The sequence below is a fragment of the Myzus persicae genome, unplaced genomic scaffold (genome assembly GCF_001856785.1).
Source record: "Myzus persicae strain clone G006 unplaced genomic scaffold, MPER_G0061.0, whole genome shotgun sequence".
Lineage (NCBI taxonomy): Eukaryota > Metazoa > Arthropoda > Insecta > Hemiptera > Aphididae > Myzus > Myzus persicae.
Window position 1 is genome coordinate 123,354 of NW_019104211.1, and position 17,889 is coordinate 141,242.

General features: G+C 29.5%; 5 protein-coding genes across 9 annotated transcripts; 1 reads left to right on the top strand and 4 right to left on the bottom strand.

Moving 5' to 3' along the window:
- Window positions 1–749: 749 nt before the first annotated feature.
- Window positions 750–3,254, bottom strand: LOC111040071. Of its 2 annotated transcripts, none has more exons than XM_022323797.1 (6): window positions 2,903–3,254; window positions 2,425–2,666; window positions 2,025–2,304; window positions 1,796–1,954; window positions 1,509–1,653; window positions 750–1,439 (listed from the first exon to the last, which is right to left on the bottom strand). In XM_022323797.1, exons 1-6 carry the CDS (start codon window positions 2,912–2,914, stop codon window positions 1,270–1,272), a joined length of 1,008 nt encoding a protein of 335 aa, XP_022179489.1. In that variant the 5' UTR covers window positions 2,915–3,254; the 3' UTR covers window positions 750–1,269. The 2 variants fall into 2 exon arrangements, with proteins under 2 accessions (XP_022179489.1, XP_022179490.1); XM_022323798.1 differs by having other exon boundaries at window positions 2,993–3,252.
- A 2,265-nt stretch (window positions 3,255–5,519) lies between these two features.
- On the bottom strand, window positions 5,520–8,649 carry LOC111040072. 2 transcript variants are annotated; one of them, XM_022323801.1, is made up of 5 exons: window positions 8,383–8,649; window positions 8,137–8,292; window positions 7,826–8,032; window positions 7,720–7,764; window positions 5,520–6,301 (listed from the first exon to the last, which is right to left on the bottom strand). In XM_022323801.1, the coding sequence occupies exons 2-5, from the start codon at window positions 8,241–8,243 to the stop codon at window positions 6,064–6,066; spliced, it is 597 nt and encodes a 198-aa protein (XP_022179493.1). In that variant the 5' UTR covers window positions 8,244–8,292; window positions 8,383–8,649; the 3' UTR covers window positions 5,520–6,063. The 2 variants fall into 2 exon arrangements, with proteins under 2 accessions (XP_022179493.1, XP_022179492.1); XM_022323800.1 differs by having other exon boundaries at window positions 5,521–6,301; window positions 8,363–8,648.
- Window positions 8,650–9,827: 1,178 nt separating this feature from the next.
- On the bottom strand, window positions 9,828–11,634 carry LOC111040044 (V-type proton ATPase subunit G). Its single transcript, XM_022323737.1, has 3 exons — window positions 11,385–11,634; window positions 10,262–10,362; window positions 9,828–10,195 (listed from the first exon to the last, which is right to left on the bottom strand). The coding sequence occupies exons 1-3, from the start codon at window positions 11,464–11,466 to the stop codon at window positions 10,013–10,015; spliced, it is 366 nt and encodes a 121-aa protein (XP_022179429.1). The 5' UTR covers window positions 11,467–11,634; the 3' UTR covers window positions 9,828–10,012.
- Window positions 10,369–13,763, top strand: LOC111040042 (COMM domain-containing protein 10-like). 2 transcript variants are annotated; one of them, XM_022323734.1, is made up of 4 exons: window positions 10,369–11,285; window positions 12,274–12,475; window positions 12,540–12,698; window positions 12,762–13,763. In XM_022323734.1, the coding sequence occupies exons 2-4, from the start codon at window positions 12,341–12,343 to the stop codon at window positions 12,981–12,983; spliced, it is 516 nt and encodes a 171-aa protein (XP_022179426.1). In that variant the 5' UTR covers window positions 10,369–11,285; window positions 12,274–12,340; the 3' UTR covers window positions 12,984–13,763. The 2 variants fall into 2 exon arrangements, with proteins under 2 accessions (XP_022179426.1, XP_022179425.1); XM_022323733.1 differs by lacking the exon at window positions 10,369–11,285 and adding an exon at window positions 11,785–12,187.
- Window positions 13,764–14,024: 261 nt separating this feature from the next.
- LOC111040041 (3-hydroxyisobutyryl-CoA hydrolase, mitochondrial) lies at window positions 14,025–17,859 on the bottom strand. 2 transcript variants are annotated; one of them, XM_022323732.1, is made up of 3 exons: window positions 17,704–17,859; window positions 14,290–15,280; window positions 14,025–14,230 (listed from the first exon to the last, which is right to left on the bottom strand). In XM_022323732.1, the coding sequence occupies exons 2-3, from the start codon at window positions 15,278–15,280 to the stop codon at window positions 14,097–14,099; spliced, it is 1,125 nt and encodes a 374-aa protein (XP_022179424.1). In that variant the 5' UTR covers window positions 17,704–17,859; the 3' UTR covers window positions 14,025–14,096. The 2 variants fall into 2 exon arrangements, with proteins under 2 accessions (XP_022179424.1, XP_022179423.1); XM_022323731.1 differs by having other exon boundaries at window positions 17,514–17,859.
- Window positions 17,860–17,889: the final 30 nt, after the last annotated feature.

A 17,889-nucleotide genomic window follows, 5' to 3' on the forward strand; every position in this document is an offset into this window, starting at 1 on the left:
ATGAGAAATCAAGTGAATATCCAATGCAACAATTTGATTTCCTAGAAGACATTTTTTTTTTTTTGATAAAGGTAGACAAACTTAGATTAAATCTTAGATTCAATTTTCAAATATCAGATTTAAAAAAAAATGTAATGAATTTCTTACTTGAAATAATTTTAAAACTAGTGATTTTTAAAAAAATTGACAAAATCCTAACTACAAACATTTAACTTTTTTTTAGTTATTTAATTGACATTAATATACTAACCTAAAAAATCTAATAAAAATATTAAATTTCATATGCCTAGAAATAGCTTGACATAAGCCAAAATATTCTGAATATTTTATAGAGTGTAGAAAATGCTGATATTCAGTAAAAATAGCTTGTATCTACTATATTATTTTTTAATATTATGAATAAAACCAAAATCAATTTTGTCAAAAGATGATTTTGTGTGAAAATTCCTGTTTTCGATTATTTTTTTTTTCCTGACATATTTGAAAATGACTGGGAATTTTTAATTTGCCCCGAAAGCAACAACTAGCCTCATTTTCCCATCAGAAAATATGCTAATGATGCAAATGAAAGCATTATTTCGGCTATTTATTGTGTACACAGAAATAACATATGCTTTAAAAACTGAGCCCTATTTATTAGTAAAATGTTTTCTAAGATGATTGAAAAAAGAGCTAATTATGCCCAGCCATTAAAATTTTACACTGCATGATTGGATAAGAAAATTTATATAAGACAAACAACTTTGAAATAATGGTATGATTAATGTTTTTATTTGAATTTTAATAGAAATAAGACAAAAATACAATGAACAAAAAACCTTAAGTTCAGGAAAAACATATATAACATAAATCTGTATTGTGTCTAATTAGAAAATCAAATATATAACTTAAATATTAATATAGATTCTACTAAAAACAATCAATCAAAAACTATTTGTAATTAATGAACAATTATAATATATTATTATTAATATCAATAACTCAAATCCATTTTAATCATAATATTCAACATTCTAATTCTTAACAGGAAAAACTAGTCAATAAATAATGTCACTACCATTTGTACTCTACTCCGTTAATATTAATACAAAAAAAAAAATAGTCATATGGCATGAACCAAAAATTAACACAAAATTAAAAAAATATAAACTTGTACTTAAGTATAAATAAAAACAAAAACATTTATTTATGGGTACATAAAACCTATTAATTTTAAAAATAACCTTTTTTGTTTCAAATATTTAATTTAGTAATGGAAAAATCATTTTTTCAAGTTTCATATTGAAATATAGATTCATCCATGTTGGTAAAGTCCACCAGGGTTGGATTTAGTTTCATAATCTGGTGATATTGACTAACTACAACAAATCTGTATTGAAAAAGACATTCGAGAAACCAATCTAAGAATAATGTTACAGCTTTATAGTGACATATCCAATCTAAAAAAGAAAAATGTATAAGCTACCTACATTCTATAGGGTTATTTAAAAAATTATCAATTATCTTACTCGTAATTTCTGCTTTATTGGGTAATTTAGCTCGAACATCATTAGATGTAAAGATTTTATCAGCCAATATAACTCTCATTTTGTAGTGATCTTTAAACTCTCCCAAATCATTGGTTAACACGAAACCAGCTCTTCGAGCCCATACCTGCCAAGACAATAATTTTTTCAACATTATTAATTAGTTGATATAATTTTAATACAATTTTTAAAAAAAACTTTCCTAAGCTTTATGGGCATGATAATATTTATTATATTATATAAGTACTTAGAGTAATTAAGAATCTTACAATAATGTCATTATGTGAATCATTGAATTCAATAGAGCTATGAAGATATAAAATGCAATTTCTAGTCCATTCCATCGGTGAATCAATAATTCCACGTCCCACACGCCAAGACACCAATGGGGATGGTTCACCACTAAACTCAAGTGGTATATAATCAACCTTGAATGAAGTAGAATATATTTTTTTAAATTGTTTAAAATATTAAAACTGTGTAAAATTCATATTATACCTCTGGCAGTAATGTCTTTGAAGCTAAACAGTTTTTGGCCCATTCCAAAGTAATGATAAAGCAGTTAAGTAATAAAGCATTCATAAACTTTTTTGTACGAATACATCTACCAGTTGGAAGAGTTTTCACAATTAAATGTGTAACGCTATCACTCCACGATACGCGTGCATCTAATTCAAACAAATCTACCAACTCCTGCAGAATTTCAAGTTCACAATCTTCAACATTGGTGTATGAGATAACTATATTACCGTTTCTTAAAGAACGATTTACAGGATTGCTGAGAACAAGTATAAAATGCATATGAGTAAGAATAATTGACATCACCACCACATAATACTATGTTACAACTGTGAAAAAATATTTTAAAATATCTTCAGACAAAGCACTTATGACTTACGAGACATGGCATCTGTCAGGCGTTCCATTGACAACGTCCTCATCAGGCTCAATGGCACTGTTACTAGTATCTATGTCGTTTTTTTCATGACGTTTGTCTTCGGCCCTACCGCTCATACTTTGATCTATGCGTTGAAAGTCAACAGCCGTACCAATAACAGTGGAATCCGTATTCTGCGAATCGCACAATTTAGTCTCGGAGTCCGAGTCCGTGTCCCATTCAGCGACAATATCGGGAACTGCCTGTGTATATTACGGAACAATTCAAAGATCAAACAGTGAAATGGAAAATGTAAAAATACGATCATCATTATTATATCATATTATACTACACGAATACGATATGAATGTGCGAGTTAATATGTTGAAAAACCTAACATGGACCAATAATTGTGGTCGACATTCTGCAGCCATGCGCAGGTTTTCGCAGAGACAAAACAACATATATACGTAATTGTAAAATAAAATATACATCGTACCGAGTTATTCATAGGTTTACCGAATCATTTAAAAGTATTAATTAATAAGGTGTACAAAAGAAAATACATAAAAATATGTTACACACTTACACTAATATTATTTACTATGAGCAATGTGAGCGGTAAAATCAAAACAAGTGGTTATTTATATTTTATCTCAAGCACAAGGTTTATACTTAATAGATAAAATACAAATAAACAACACGGCTACCGAGCATCAGGCTACGGAACATACGATCGGCAGCTTAACTAGACACAGACCACTATATTTTATAATTTTGTAATTTCGTACCACTAATTTGTTTGTTCATAGATAATAAAAGTGTACTATCTACGATTTTTTACTGAGTTCTGTGCTATACGCAGCAGCTGCAGGCTGCGGCTAGTGCTATCACTGCTATCACAGATTAAATAAAGTTAATTAATTGAAGTTTTATTTAATCTGTGGTGCTATAATAGACATGATAGCAATGTGATACCAATATACTACAATAATATCGATACCACAGAATACCACTTCATCGATACCACTTTCATCTATTCTGTGTCGATACCACCACAAACATGGATAATTTAAGTTTTAATAGTTTTATACACTGAGGCAGTCGATAACATTAATATTGGATAATGGATAGACACTAGACAGTCGTGTACATGACAAAATTTATCATGGTCGTGTACTCTGCTGCAGCGGACTCGGCCGTGAAAACCATATTAGACAATAAAGATCCATATAATCTATGGTAAAAACATGTGAAAACTAGTCGTCGCGTTAGAACCACGAATTAAGATATACATATATGTATATCTTAATTCGTGGTTAGAACCCACCACTGAAAAGCAAAACATTTCGTTTTTATATACGAATATACGTTGGGCGGGTAAATTTTGAATTATTTTCGTTTATAATCGCCGAGATATTTACTTATATTTTCTACTCTGACTACTAGCTGACCCGACAGACATTAGAACAAATGCTCTAGTCATGGCATAATATCTTCAGATAGAAAAATAAAACTTAAAGCGTTAGAAATTCCAAGTATTTTTCAAAAAAGTCGAGTAAAAAAAAATTAATTTTTTGGTCAAATTGAAAAACTACTAATATTTCATACATAGTATATGCATTTTCCATAGACAGCTCTTAATGAGCTATTTATAGTCTTGAATATTTTTTCAAATTTTAAATTTTTTTAATAATAATAATATTATGTTGTAGTAGGTTTTAGGTTGATTAATTTTTTTTTATATGAGTAAATTATATAATATGCTCATTACATGAATAGTTTATAGTTTCATATTGTTTATAATAGCAGTGTTCTGTTAAATAAATGTGAAAATAGAAATCTTTGTCAAGCATGTTCTCTGTAACTATAATCTTACTATTATATTAATGATTTGTTTTTAATTATAGAATATATCCAGGTTTTAAGCCTATTTCAACCCCAATAGTTAGCAAAAAAGTATATCACAATCATTTTTTTCAGCTCACAAAAAACAATACTTTTGTTTATTTAAATGGTTTCCATAGGTTACCTACTGTAATATTATAATTGGTATAAATATGACATGCACATTTTTTTTATATATATTATATTTAAAAAAAAAAAACAAATCTTTGGCATATACAACATTGAGCAGAACAGCTAGTAATATATATTTATGTGTAATTTATGTACTACTATAAAGTCTAGTTAGTAGGTGAAATTTTTAACACAAATTAATAATAAAAAACGTATAAAATAAATTTACTCCTATACATATATTAAAACAAGTGCATAAAATGGTCCAATAAGAGATATCTAAAATGTATCTACGTATATCTACGAAGATTAATCAACTCTAGGTTTAATGAAAGATTGCAAAATTGCATATTATGAATAGACGTTCTATGTGCGCCCTATAATTAGTATACAATAGATCTTAGACATTATAGACTTATAAAAATATCATAGATATGGACATCACATAGACTAAGTATGTATGTTTGCTGATAGGTAAGTGTTTAAACTTGGAGTACCTATAATAGATAAGGTAATTCAATATTTACATTCAGATTTATATTCATAAGATATAAAAATTGTGTAAGCATTATATAATTTATAATAAAAATAGTTTTTCTTTTTTAATTTCTCTTTAACTAATGATCATTGAATTAAGACAACAAAATTAGTTAAATACCTGATTTGCAAAGCAAAATAAACAATATTTCTTTTTTATTCATATAATATTCTTTTGAGTGTTTCCACACTGGTGGGACTTTCTCTTTACACAATTCATTTTAAATTTATTTGCCGTGCAAACAATATAACATATTGTAAATATTCCTTTATTTTAATTAATAAATATAAAATTTTCTTTAATTATTAGTCAATTACAATTTTACAATTACCTAGATTTAGGTTTTAAACTTAACATATTATCTTACATTATCAGCTAAACTCTATTTTAATCAATATCTAACAAAAATAATTTATTTCATAGTTATGATCTATTCACTGTTGTATCCAAAATTATTGCAATTTATTAAAAAAATATAATATGTATTATATAAACAAATAACATACAAAAATAACATATTATACATTATATGATGAAAGTTAATATAAAATTATTTCATAACTTCTACAAATATTATTGTTCTAAAATTATGTACATATTATATTTGTATATACATTAATTAATAAATGTCAATCATATAATTTATGTTTTCACTACTGAGCAAGTCACTTAGTGAGTCAAAGTTAAGTACCAACTAATTGAATTATTTTACATTTCAAACAATAAAGAATAATTAATGCCTTATTATTAGCTGAATTGATTTATGAAATAATCAAGTGATTAAATTGTAAAATTAAATATCATATAGTTACTGTATACTTTATACAGAGAAAATATTTCCAAATTAAGTATGGTGAATACAAAAAACAAATTGTGTTGAGTTGAACATTGGTTGGACTTAATAATATCAAACTATGAGTAATGACAGATTATGTTTCTATGTTCATACAAAGTATAAATAAAGTATGAACAAAAAATAAAAATGGTCATTCGGATACTAGGTATTTTACAAATCTGTTAAGACATATTATCAAATAAATAAACGAAAAATCTAAAACTGTATCATAATAGTATAAGTTATCGTTATAGGTTTAATAGAAATTCTATTTTACCAGTTTATCATTTCTATCGGAATTGACACTAACAGACACAGATTCATTAGGCTGATGACTATAATTTTCTTCTGGAATATCAATGTCCTCAGTCTCTTCAAATAAATCTACTGATGATTGAGATAAATTTAAATTAGATTCCTCGTTAGATTCAGTGTTTTGATTAGATGAGTGGTTTTGTATTGAAGATTTAATTGAGTTAATATGAATCATATCTGGTTTTATTTTTCTGTAATAATCAATAAATTTAACACATTAGTCAAATTAAATCTTTAACAAATAATCAAAATTATCTTACATCAAATTTATTATTGTTTTAATAATAATTTAAAGCTTTAAATATATTTGTTTTATTTTTACTTTTAATAGATTTTAGTAAGAGACTATCACAGCTCAGCAATTAAACATATCATACATATTATTATAACTATTTCATTTATTATCGTTTATTTATTCAGTTATGTTATCTAACATAATAATAGTACAGTAAAAGCTTGAATATCTGCACAACCTTAAACTACCACCACTGGTAATAGATCTGTCACACAATTAATTTTCAATTAAATTAGAATTATCTTTATTTAAATAATAACACAATAAACAATGGCGGTCAAATGATTTTATCGTGGAAAGTAACAGGCTGATTTTTTAACATGCAGTCTGATCATTAAAAACATAAATTAAAAAATGAATTAATAATAGCCAATAGGTAACAATTGTACCCCACAAACAAGGGTCGTACAACCAGTCAAGGTTACATGTACTAAACTATTTTATCCCATAACTCTTTTCCCTTCACAACATTTTGAATGCTCCCAAATTACTAAAGACAAAAAATTACAAAGGTGTGACACTTTGAAATATAAATATTAAATTACAGAATAAAATTTGTGGAACTGTTGATCAAAAAATGTATTACACAATACTTAATATTACAGTAGCCAAGCATTCACTGATACAATGACAAATAATAAGAAACTTTTACTTCAATTAATAATTTAAAACATTTTATGATTAATTGACATGTGTCAAATACAGAAAAAATTATTAAAAACATAGGTTTATGAAATTTGTAGCACATTTTATTAATTCCATTTTTGTTGTATTTAATCTGAACATTTTATATTTTGGAACACAACTATTAAGTTATAATTTTATATGGTCATATTTAATCACAGATAAAGTTTAGTTGAAAAATAATTATATAACTTTCAGATTTTTATAATATCTCGGACTTTTACCAAAATAGATTGTTTTTCTTAAAATAACCTAAACACTTTATGTTCATTAAAGCCCAAACTTAAATTATCATTCAGAATTAATTTGGCTTAACTATTTTATATATAATATATTTTTGTGCTTGTAAATATTGTTTATGTAATTATGTCAAATAAGTCTGAAAAACTATTAAAAGTTGTACACTTGAAAATTGGCGTACATATTAATATACATAAATAAATAAATAAATATATCCTAGAATTTACCAACACCTATCAATCAGTATGATCCCAAAATTTGAACATTTACAAGCAGTATTTGGTAAAAAAAATAGGTTTTTACCAGTATTTAGTATAATAGATGTATATGTTAAATAAGTCTTATGGACATTAATTTATCAATTTTAAATACATAGTCATCAATAATTACTTGTTAAATTCTTCATCAGGATATAATTCGTCCAATGTTCCACTCCTGTTAAATCAAATAATACTCATTTGAATGTTGAAATAAACAAATTTAAAATACAACTTACTCTAATGCAATTACTTTCCACACTAGATCTTCAATTTGAGAAAATGCTATTTTCATTTCAGTAACTGTACTGACTTGTGTGTTTGGATCAAACATGGTACTGCATATCTGACAAGAACTTGTTCCTGCACCTTCAATTTTAGCACAATCTATACAGAGTACGTGATGACACACATTAATAATTAACCAATCTTTAGAATGCTGTTTACTGAAACGGAAAAACAATTAGTCAATGATTTAAATTTCAAAAATACAATATTATAAGCACATAAGCGACTTGCCATACGCAATATGATCTAAAAAACAATATACCATTTTTCACATTCTTCTCCTGGGATCAGTAACTTGTGCTTTATTGACAACATGTTAAACATGACGTCTTTTTGCTTGGACGCCATGTCGACAAGGTGCTTAGACATGTTTCCAAAAAACAAACAAAACGAAAACAATTGGATTCAAAATGTTAACCTGCCGTTAAAGCAATGTAAGTACGAGTCGTCAATGGATTAAAGTGTGTATATGAATTAATATAACTTACTACGTGTACATACAACGTACCAAATCTCAATTGGTAATCGTGTGACGATTAAATAATAATATGTATTATCATCAGTTATTGTTGGGTATTTCGTAGGGCAAAAATAAAAACTAGTTAAATAAGACGAGTAGCAACAAAATCAACACAAACGCAGCAACAACTACCAAGCTCCAAAACCGTAGAGCGAAGGTTGAACTTCTAAACTGATTCCTGCGTACCGATTTCCAGCTTCGTCGGCGTATCTCATGGACTCTGAGACAGGCTAAAAAGTAAAAAGCGCGGCTAAAAAACGATAGTGGCCGTGTCACCGAGAATGATGCTACAATACTATTGGTTGGATTCGCTAGATTCTTTTTCCTCCATGAAATTTCGGGATACATGACCAATAGCCGCTGAAAAAAAAACCAGAACTGGTGATTTATAATTTGGTATTTTGAGACACAATTCGTATGCAGCCATATCTGTGCGACTGTGCTTAGACCATGTTTTTGACTTATTAACAAGGGTTGTCTATGGGCATCTTATGCAAAATCACGGTTTTATAAACAGCCATACAGGTCCGGTAACAAGATAGGTGCAACTTCATACCATTTTAACACGATCTTAAGACCGCGAGGCCCGGCCTATTCATGACGAAGCTAAACGTTTTTATAAAAAATTTCATAACTCTTTCTTAGTTTCTTCTCATTCAAATCCTCTCATCAAAAAATTATCATCCCTTACAATCCCAGGTAGCCCTCCAAGGCGACTTAAACGTAAATGGTGCAGATATTATTATTACTTTAAATGGGTACTAACATACAACTAAATTTTAATATATAATATAAAAACTAACATATAACTAAATCACTACGATAAACCAAGACGAAAGTGTCATCAGTGGGTGGCTTCTTTCTTCAAATTTATGTAAAATTATATTTAATTGTCGATGTTTCCCTTATCGCACATATATACTTATTATGTCTTAGATATAGATTGTATATTTTCTTCTAAAAAAAAAATAATAAAAAATAAAGTAATTAAACGGATTTCCTTTTTATTTTAAGTAGCAATTAATTATCTGTTTATTATTTTCATTAATGGTTTTATAGAGGTATTTATATTTTAAACAACAATATAATGTATAATGTGGTTTTTCCTATAGTTAGAATTAAGGGGCCTAATTTATTTACTGCCCCGGGGCCCTTTCCCGTCTTGTTACGCCACTGGTGAGGGCAAGATCTTAGGTCATATAATGTAAGATGGCTTCCCTGTTAATAACAATATTAAAGTCATAACCACGAGGCACATTATCGTTTATTAATATTATTTCTGCTTGCAATTGGTATAGCACAATGTAGAGAAGATTTTAAAATCAAACTGTATTTGCATCAGAAAAAATAACACAACATTTTTATTTAACATAGAACAATAGTAGTATTGATTATATATATATATTTTTTGAACTTCCGTAAACAAAACAAAGTATGTTCTTAAAACTTTAATATTGAAATCCTAAACAAATAAATAATCATGATAATAATACACTATAAAATTGAACAACATATGGAATGTTTCAGTGAAACGAAAACTAAAACCAAAATCAAATTTGTACACCTTTATATTTCTTATATGGAATTGAAAAAAAAGAAAAATACTATGACACACATATCATTCTTTGTTAGCTGTAGCTTTGAAATTTTTGTGCAGCTCTGGTTTGATGTCATAAACCAGCTCAAGAATTTGATCAATGACTGCCTGCTTGTTAACAATTACGGCTTTATTCATCTCTTCAATCTTAATTTTAGTGTCAGCATCTATTCTTGCAGCAACATCTTCGCGAGAACCCATGTGCTAGAATTACAAATGAAAAAAACATTGTTGAATCCATGTCTATAATATTAAGTATTAAGTAAGTACTTTAATTTCGAATTCCTTGAATTGTTTTTCCCTTTCTTGTCTGTATTTCTCAATTTCATCTTGAGCTTCTTCTTTGGCCTGCTTTAAACGTCTTGCTTTGCCTGGAAATAAATATAAAATAATAGGTTAACATCTAAGTTGGGTAAGATACTGCTACAGCAGAGAGAATGTTTTTATATTTAAAAGGAATTTTAAGATATTAAATTCAAAAAACAACAGAACAAAGCCCTAATTACACAACAAAAATAAATGACTGAGAACATTTTAATAAATAATATCAATAGAACAAAGAAATGCACTAGAGGTAAAATATCAAACTAAGGGGTGCTATGTAAAACTTTTACTTCCTTAAAGAAAAAAATGTTTGGCTACATATGACAAGTCGCATAAGTACATTGATTGACTTAGTGGTTCACTTAAATTTAAAAGACCGATAATAGGCCACAGTAAAGTAGCACCAAACTCTAAAATTGTTATTCAACCACCTACCCACAGCAACTTTTCAGTCATCTATAAATTTAAGAAGTGAAGTGTTTGCTTCACATGATATGAGTTCAGTGCCACTGAATTGAGTTTAAGGCAGTACTCGCTCATAATTGATCCATTAAATATAAAGTGATTGTTATCTATTGTAACACAGCATCAGAATATCAAACAAAAACTGATTAAACATGTATGCTAACTGATTAATTATTATTAATAATTAGCAAATAATGAGAACCCTACTAAAACCACGCCTACTAAACGTAATATAGTAACTAGTAACAATGATTTAAAGCTAATTTATACTTTATTAAATTAAGCAAATTTATATTTTGTTTAATGACTTGGAATGATATGGATAAAAAAATAGTATTATATTTAAGATGATTGTATACAAAACCCAAACATTTTAGAAGAGTACTAGGTGTGGCTTTCAGTAAGCCCACCGAACAGCTCATCAAAATATATCTGCGAATCAAAAAACTCGCTCGTGAAAACGTAAAACAACCTGAAAATTGTATTCAATCGTTCGACGTACGAGGTAATGTATGGGATTTTATTAATTTGGAGACTATCTAATATTCAATATCTTATATCAGATGGTATCAGCCACACCTTAAATTGTCGACTAGGTACTTACGTTTCTTGGCTTCGGCAACTTTTTCCGCAGCCCTCTTTTCAGCAGCCAACAATTGTTGAATTCCTTGAGTTTGGCTGGCCATTACGATGACCGATTAAAAATAATTTATTTTTAAAAACAATTTTGGTATTATGCAACACGGGAACGATCAGCACTCAGAAGAGATGAGCTGATGATATGGGAACGGGAGCGCCTGAAGCCTAGCACCTTACTTATCTGTACGACCGTACAATTTACATACAATATGGGGAATGGGAATTGGCGAAATAAATGGGTGTAGCCAACGTGCCAAGGTCTCACAAAACAATCAGCTGACTACTAACTGACTTGAAGATTTTCTTTTAGATCATCCAATCCATGAACACCTGTTATCGCTTATCACTTATCAATGAACGATAACAACTACTACAGAGTACAGGACTTCGAACTTTCTGCCGCAGAATTGTACACTGTACGGCGTCGGCGTGCCGTGTTGCTGTGTTCGGTAGATCGATAATTCGAAATATTAAACCATTTGAATTCATTAATCATTATTCAAAATTAATTAGGGAATTTCGCCGTAGAATTTTTGAATAATTGAAAATTAACAATAATTATTTAATTTGCGGGTAGTAGCTCGGTTATACAATTAACTGTTAACAGCATTATAATATAGTTAATAGTGAGATTGGTCCTAGGTACCAAATTTTAATTTATTTACTGTATCGGCTTATAAATTCTATTTTCCTTTTTTCCATTTCCAATTTCCATTAATCATTGAAATATTAAATCATGTCATTTGAAAATCTGGCCAAAGATCCGTTGTAAGTGAACACTATTCAGCTTATGATTTATATATTACTAGAGTATATTTTAATAATAATAGAAAATGAATTTGTTTTTCTTTTAGTTTTGTTTCGGGATTAGAATTGTTGAACAATATCGATGATAAAAAGTTTGTTCGTTTGGTCGACAGGATGATACAAGATTTTGAACCAAATCGATTGTCTTCGTTTTCAGAACATGAACTAGCATCCATAGAAAAATCTTTGAAATTGGACAATAACCAATGTCAGTGTATACTGAATTGTTTAAGCCAATTGTTGAAAGAAGTTAATATTGTTTAAAAATCAAAAAATTTCTTAACCCTATTGTATTAATATTTTGTTTATTTAGGTTATAAGTGATGTGACAAAACCTTTGGTACTAAAAAATGTGTTGTCTACACTATTTTCGTTCAATGATAAAAAAGTTGAATTATTTTGTGAATGTTGGTCTAAAAATGCTGAACAAGTTGTGTCTAGGCTTCAGAAAAACTTTCCTCAATCATACAGGGTAATTAAAATTATATCATATTTCACCAATGCATTTCAAATTTAAACAATTTGCTTTATGAAGTTGAAGGATGTAAACTGGGCTTTGAATATTTCATCAAATGTCGGAATTGAATTATCTGATCCAGAACCTAGATGTTTAATAGAGTTAAAAGTTGAAGACAGCCAATATCACAATGAACCTAAAATCAAAGAAGTTATTTTGGATTTAAACGAAGAAGAGTTGAAGAAATTCTATGATACATTAGAAACAATTAAAGTAAAACTAGATTCACTTTCAGATTAATAAGTGCAATTGATTAGAATATATTTTAAATATTTGCATCTACTCACCATAATTCACCATAATAATATCAACCACAGTCATTATATTTAATGCCTAGTATAAGAATTAAGAATTGAATTTTTATACAAATTTAGCCAACCATAGTTTATACAAAATTTGATTATTCTATTTTTTTAATTATATAATTGTTGTTTTATACCATTGATTTTATGTGTACAAAAATAAAAAATGTTTGTGTTCAAATCATAGACATTATAGAAATAGTTCCAGTACCTGAACAAGCTTAGGTTAGTACTTAGTACTCAGTGAACCACACAAACACACTAAGGCTGTAAAGGATTGTTTCTTTCAAAATATCACTGTCTGTGTTACAATTCACAATATAACTATGTGAAGTAATTATTTCCTTTATATATTATACTCTATTCACGTTTAGAAGCGACCCAGGCGGCCAACTTATCCGCATGGCTTCGTTCCGCAACGCTAGCTTAACGAGTCTCTAGGTGGGAGACGTATCTGACCGTAACTGATGAAAACTAGTCGGTTCTTAACGTGAACAGAGTATAGGTAAGAATATAATGATTAATAAATAATGTAAATGATTGTTGTTGTAATAATAGCGTAAAACAAAACATTTAAATATTTGAAAGTTCTATATCCTCTATAATTATATCAAAGAATATCAGTTTTAAATTTTATTTGGGGTTTGAAAACATTTGAATTGAGTTATATTATGTATGTTTGATGGTACACGATTGTTGTTCATTCTAACATCTATGAAGGATCAAATTTCAAAAGTGATGTAAACAATTTAAAACATAAGCTCCATAAAATACTTCCACAGTTATATTATTAATATGGCCTTGATGAAGTTTCATTTATATGAATACATTTCATAAATTACTGGTGTAATTTATATTATATGTGTCCTGATTTGCATACAAACAAAACTGCAGTTCATCAAGTTTGTGAATTAAAAAAATTATATTTTAGTCTATTTGTAGTTTGTACATATACTTATATTTAAAACAAGTTTAAAAGTATATAAAAAAATAACAATTATATATTAAGCAAATTATAGTAAATAAATACTATTATTATTTTAATATTTATTTATGACAGTTGCAACTCTTTATCGCTTGGTAATGGCTCAAAATATTTGTCGATAATTTCATCTTTCACTTCTTCCAATGAAGCTGGACACCATTTTGGATTCTTGTCTTTGTCAATCAACAGTGCTCGGACTCCTGAACAAAAAAAAAATGAAAATTACTGTAATAATAACAAAAAAATAAACAAAAATTACCTTCGTAGAAGTCGGCAGAATACTTGGCTTCAGAGCACCTGTAAGCCAGTCGATGTTCCATTCTAAAACATTCGTCTAGGCTGAGGGTTTTTCCTTTCAAAATCTCCTTTCTCGTGATTTTCAATCCCGTGGGGCTGACTTCGCTGAGCGATTTAAGCATCCCTTTCGCCCACTCCGAACCATCTGTTCTCAGCGCGTCGACAATGTCTTCGACTCTTTCGTGGCAAAATATCGAATCGATTTTCTCCACAAACGGCGCCATAGTGAACTCCACGCCGGACAGATCGTCCGTGTTCTCGGCGAGTACGATGCCCGGGTCCCGGACGTCCTCGATCAGCTTGGCCCGGAGACCGTCTATCTTGGAACTGTGCACGTAGTGCGTGGCAACGCCGGCCTTGGCCACGTCGGTGCCCTTCAGCCTGCACCCGGTCAGGCCCAACATGACGCCCAGGTGCTTGTCCATCCTGGACAGAACGTGACTGGCACCCACGTCGCAGAACAGCCCGATGGCGGTCTCCGGCATGGCGAACAGCGTCTTCTCGGTGGCCACCCTGTACTTGCCGTGCACGGATATGCCAACTCCGCCGCCCATCGTGATGCCGTCGATCAGCGAAACGTACGGGATTTTGTACTTGCCGACCGTGCTGTCCATCGAGTATTCGTTCCGGAAGAAGTTTGTGGACAACTCGAGTGACTTGGCGCCTACGCCGTTTTCCGTGATGGATTTTACGTCGCCACCGGCGCAAAACGCCTTGCCGCCGGCTCCCTGGACGATCACCATCCTCACCAGCGATTCGTACTCCTTCAGTTTCGGTTTGATCTTGACGACCATCGACGTGTTGAGAGCGTTCAGCGCTTTCGGTCTGTTCAACGTGATGATGCCCACGTCGTTTTTCACTTCGAACAGCACGTCGTCCATGCAGGCGGTCGAAAGATTTCGTCTATATGTCAAAAACCGCGACGGAAACCCGAGGCGAGCCGAACAAATCATCTGCAACAAGAACGACAATACAACCGTAATTACATTGGGTTTATTATTGACATGACGTATTCACTATTCAAATTGCACGTGCATAGCGTATGATGCTCGTATAAGTTTAATATTTAACAAATGATAATATTTGTAAGGTAAAATCGTGCAGTTTCATTATTATAATATGAATATAGATAGGTGTTTAAAATTGAAACACATTATTTATTAGAGAAATACCTAGGTGCGTACCTGTTTAATAATTTTGAGAAAAATAATAACGAATACAAATAGGGATAAGAGACAAAAAAAGGGTACAAATAATATTGTTTTACAATAAAATAATTAAGGGGATTGAGGAGAGGGCCACAACCGCATAATATATGTAGTATTCGTCTTGCAAATACGTACCATACTACCATGTACAAATTAGTACAATAGGTACCTAGCAAATTTATGTTCGATAAAAATAATAAAATCAAATTTGTATTGTTACGACTTTAATTCGATTTAATATGAAAGTGAATCGACAGTTCGACACAATATATCATGTAGGTTTTTTATTGATTTTTGAATTTTAAATCAAGTTACAGATCTTTATGAGTAATTTATTGTTATAACAACACACGTGGTTGTGGCATCAACAAGACCTCAAATTTGTTATATTATACTAGATAATGGACTATACCTACTTTAATGCGGCTTAGATATAAGATATGTCTTAATCCGTGGTACCTATTTTGAAAGGAACAAAACTACTTTACCACGACCTTTTTGCTTGGAGACTATATATATTTCAATGAGTTAAGAACTGGCGGAAATCATTAGTTTTAAAGTTGTAGACTTACGAAGTTCGGTGTTTTATGCATAACGCTATGTATAGTTCACTGCGCTTATAACGAATTTTAAGCACTGAAACAGGAACGGGACATTCGATAAGACAGCATAAAATGAATAATATATCCTTCGATAAAAATATTACGACGAATATCCTATAATAGAAAACTATTTTATAAGGCCAAAGTGGCGAGGGAGTCAAACCAGGGACCCCCTAGTTTCGTTACTGAGCCATTATTGGTACTATTTTTATTGTTAAGGATAAAATAGAGTTAATAGTCAATCGGTAATACCTACATAAAAAGAAAACAATATCGTAATTTTTTACGTTTTAGAACAAGCTATTCTAAGGGCGTTAAGTATAATATTAGCTCCCCAGATCTCTCCCCCCTTGCATCATTACGACTATGTCTGTAGACTGAAATATGTTTTAAGACTTTTAGTTGTTATTTTAAATTTCTACTAACTTGTCATTGTTGTTATTGTAGGTAAATTAGTATACTTAAATTTCCATTTTCGGATGGTTCATCTTATTTTATTCTATGATAATTATTTCGAAAATCGTGTTTAAAAATGTTAATTGAACATAAAATGATCGGGCTAAAATGTGTTAGGTAGGTATTTATTGTTTTCAAATGAAAATGTAACTATACACTATACTACTATAGAATTATTAGTTTTAACTTTTAACTTATATTTTAGGTACATCATCGTAGGCGCAAAAAAGAGGGGTATTAGGGGCTAAGCTTCCTCAAACATTTCAATAGTCCCTTCCAAATATTTCCTGCATTTTTTAAAGTTTATTTAATATAATTAATTATTATTATAATAAGGCTTTACCACCTAAATCTCAAACACTATTTGCGCTTATGTCCACTAACGTATACTTCTATACAGATGATAGATTACCATTTGGAACAAATTACTTTGTTGTCCAAATACCAAACACCAAAGTCCAAAGTGTAACAATAACTTGACAAATAATTTAATAAATTAATATATTTTGAAAATTGAATTTTGTATTTAGACAATTTTCAAATATAACTTATTAGTTATTTACTAAAATTACATTGGCCAATATTTTAGTAAATTGCTCACTACTCAAAGTATTTAGAATTTCAAAAAATCTTTTACTTATCAATTACCATCAGATAAGTATAAAGGAGCAATTTTTTTCAGCATACTATCAGAGATGACACAGAATCACAAAATCTATAGGAAAAATAGTGAGTTAAGGTACCTATATTAGTAGACAGTAAATCACAAACTCAATAATAATATAGCTAAATTTTGCAATATAAAATGTTTACATTTAATTCTTAAAGAATTAAGGTTAATGAACTTAAAATACTTAGTATTTTGGTAACTAGTATAGGCGTATAGCAGTGTTAAAGTAGGTTATTATAGTAGTACTTACCTTTTTATTTGAATATCTATAATGAGTTGTGTAAAATTTAAATGAAAGTAAGTGTCTGCTAATAATTAATATGAAAATAAAACTAGATTAATTATTTATGGTTATGGAAATGTATGGGTATACTAGGTGTCTAGGTATTACAATTATTATTAATATGATAATTTATTGTTGAATAATAAATAGACATTACCAATATTACCAATATGATTGACTATCACTTAATTAATATAGTATTATACATATAAATATGGCCACAAGTATTATCAGCACAGTATCATGCATCTATGTAATAAATACTAAATTTATAACTAAATTTATAACATTTTCTACCAGACTAAAAACTAATAAAAAAAAATGTTAGATTAATGTTTATTTT

Coding starts and splice junctions, on each gene's coding strand:
- LOC111040071 (XM_022323797.1), bottom strand. Junction 2,305..2,424: donor CCTGACAGATGCCATGTCTC/GTAAGTCATAAG, acceptor ACTTGTTCTCAG/CAATCCTGTAAATCGTTCTT. Junction 1,955..2,024: donor CAAAGACATTACTGCCAGAG/GTATAATATGAA, acceptor ACTTCATTCAAG/GTTGATTATATACCACTTGA.
- LOC111040042 (XM_022323733.1), top strand. CDS start 12,156: ATGTCATTTGAAAATCTGGCCAAAGATCCGTT. Junction 12,188..12,273: donor AATCTGGCCAAAGATCCGTT/GTAAGTGAACAC, acceptor TTTTTCTTTTAG/TTTTGTTTCGGGATTAGAAT. Junction 12,476..12,539: donor TAAGCCAATTGTTGAAAGAA/GTTAATATTGTT, acceptor TTGTTTATTTAG/GTTATAAGTGATGTGACAAA.
- LOC111040041 (XM_022323732.1), bottom strand. CDS start 15,280: ATGATTTGTTCGGCTCGCCTCGGGTTTCCGTCGCGGTTTTTGACATAT. Junction 14,231..14,289: donor TTCTGCCGACTTCTACGAAG/GTAATTTTTGTT, acceptor TTTTTTGTTCAG/GAGTCCGAGCACTGTTGATT.
- LOC111040044 (XM_022323737.1), bottom strand. CDS start 11,466: ATGGCCAGCCAAACTCAAGGAATTCAACAATTGTTGGCTGCTGAAAAG. Junction 10,363..11,384: donor AGTTGCCGAAGCCAAGAAAC/GTAAGTACCTAG, acceptor ATTTATTTCCAG/GCAAAGCAAGACGTTTAAAG. Junction 10,196..10,261: donor TCAAGGAATTCGAAATTAAA/GTACTTACTTAA, acceptor TTGTAATTCTAG/CACATGGGTTCTCGCGAAGA.
- LOC111040072 (XM_022323801.1), bottom strand. CDS start 8,243: ATGTCTAAGCACCTTGTCGACATGGCGTCCAAGCAAAAAGACGTCATG. Junction 8,033..8,136: donor GGAGAAGAATGTGAAAAATG/GTATATTGTTTT, acceptor TTTCCGTTTCAG/TAAACAGCATTCTAAAGATT. Junction 6,302..7,719: donor CCTGATGAAGAATTTAACAA/GTAATTATTGAT, acceptor TGATTATTACAG/AAAAATAAAACCAGATATGA.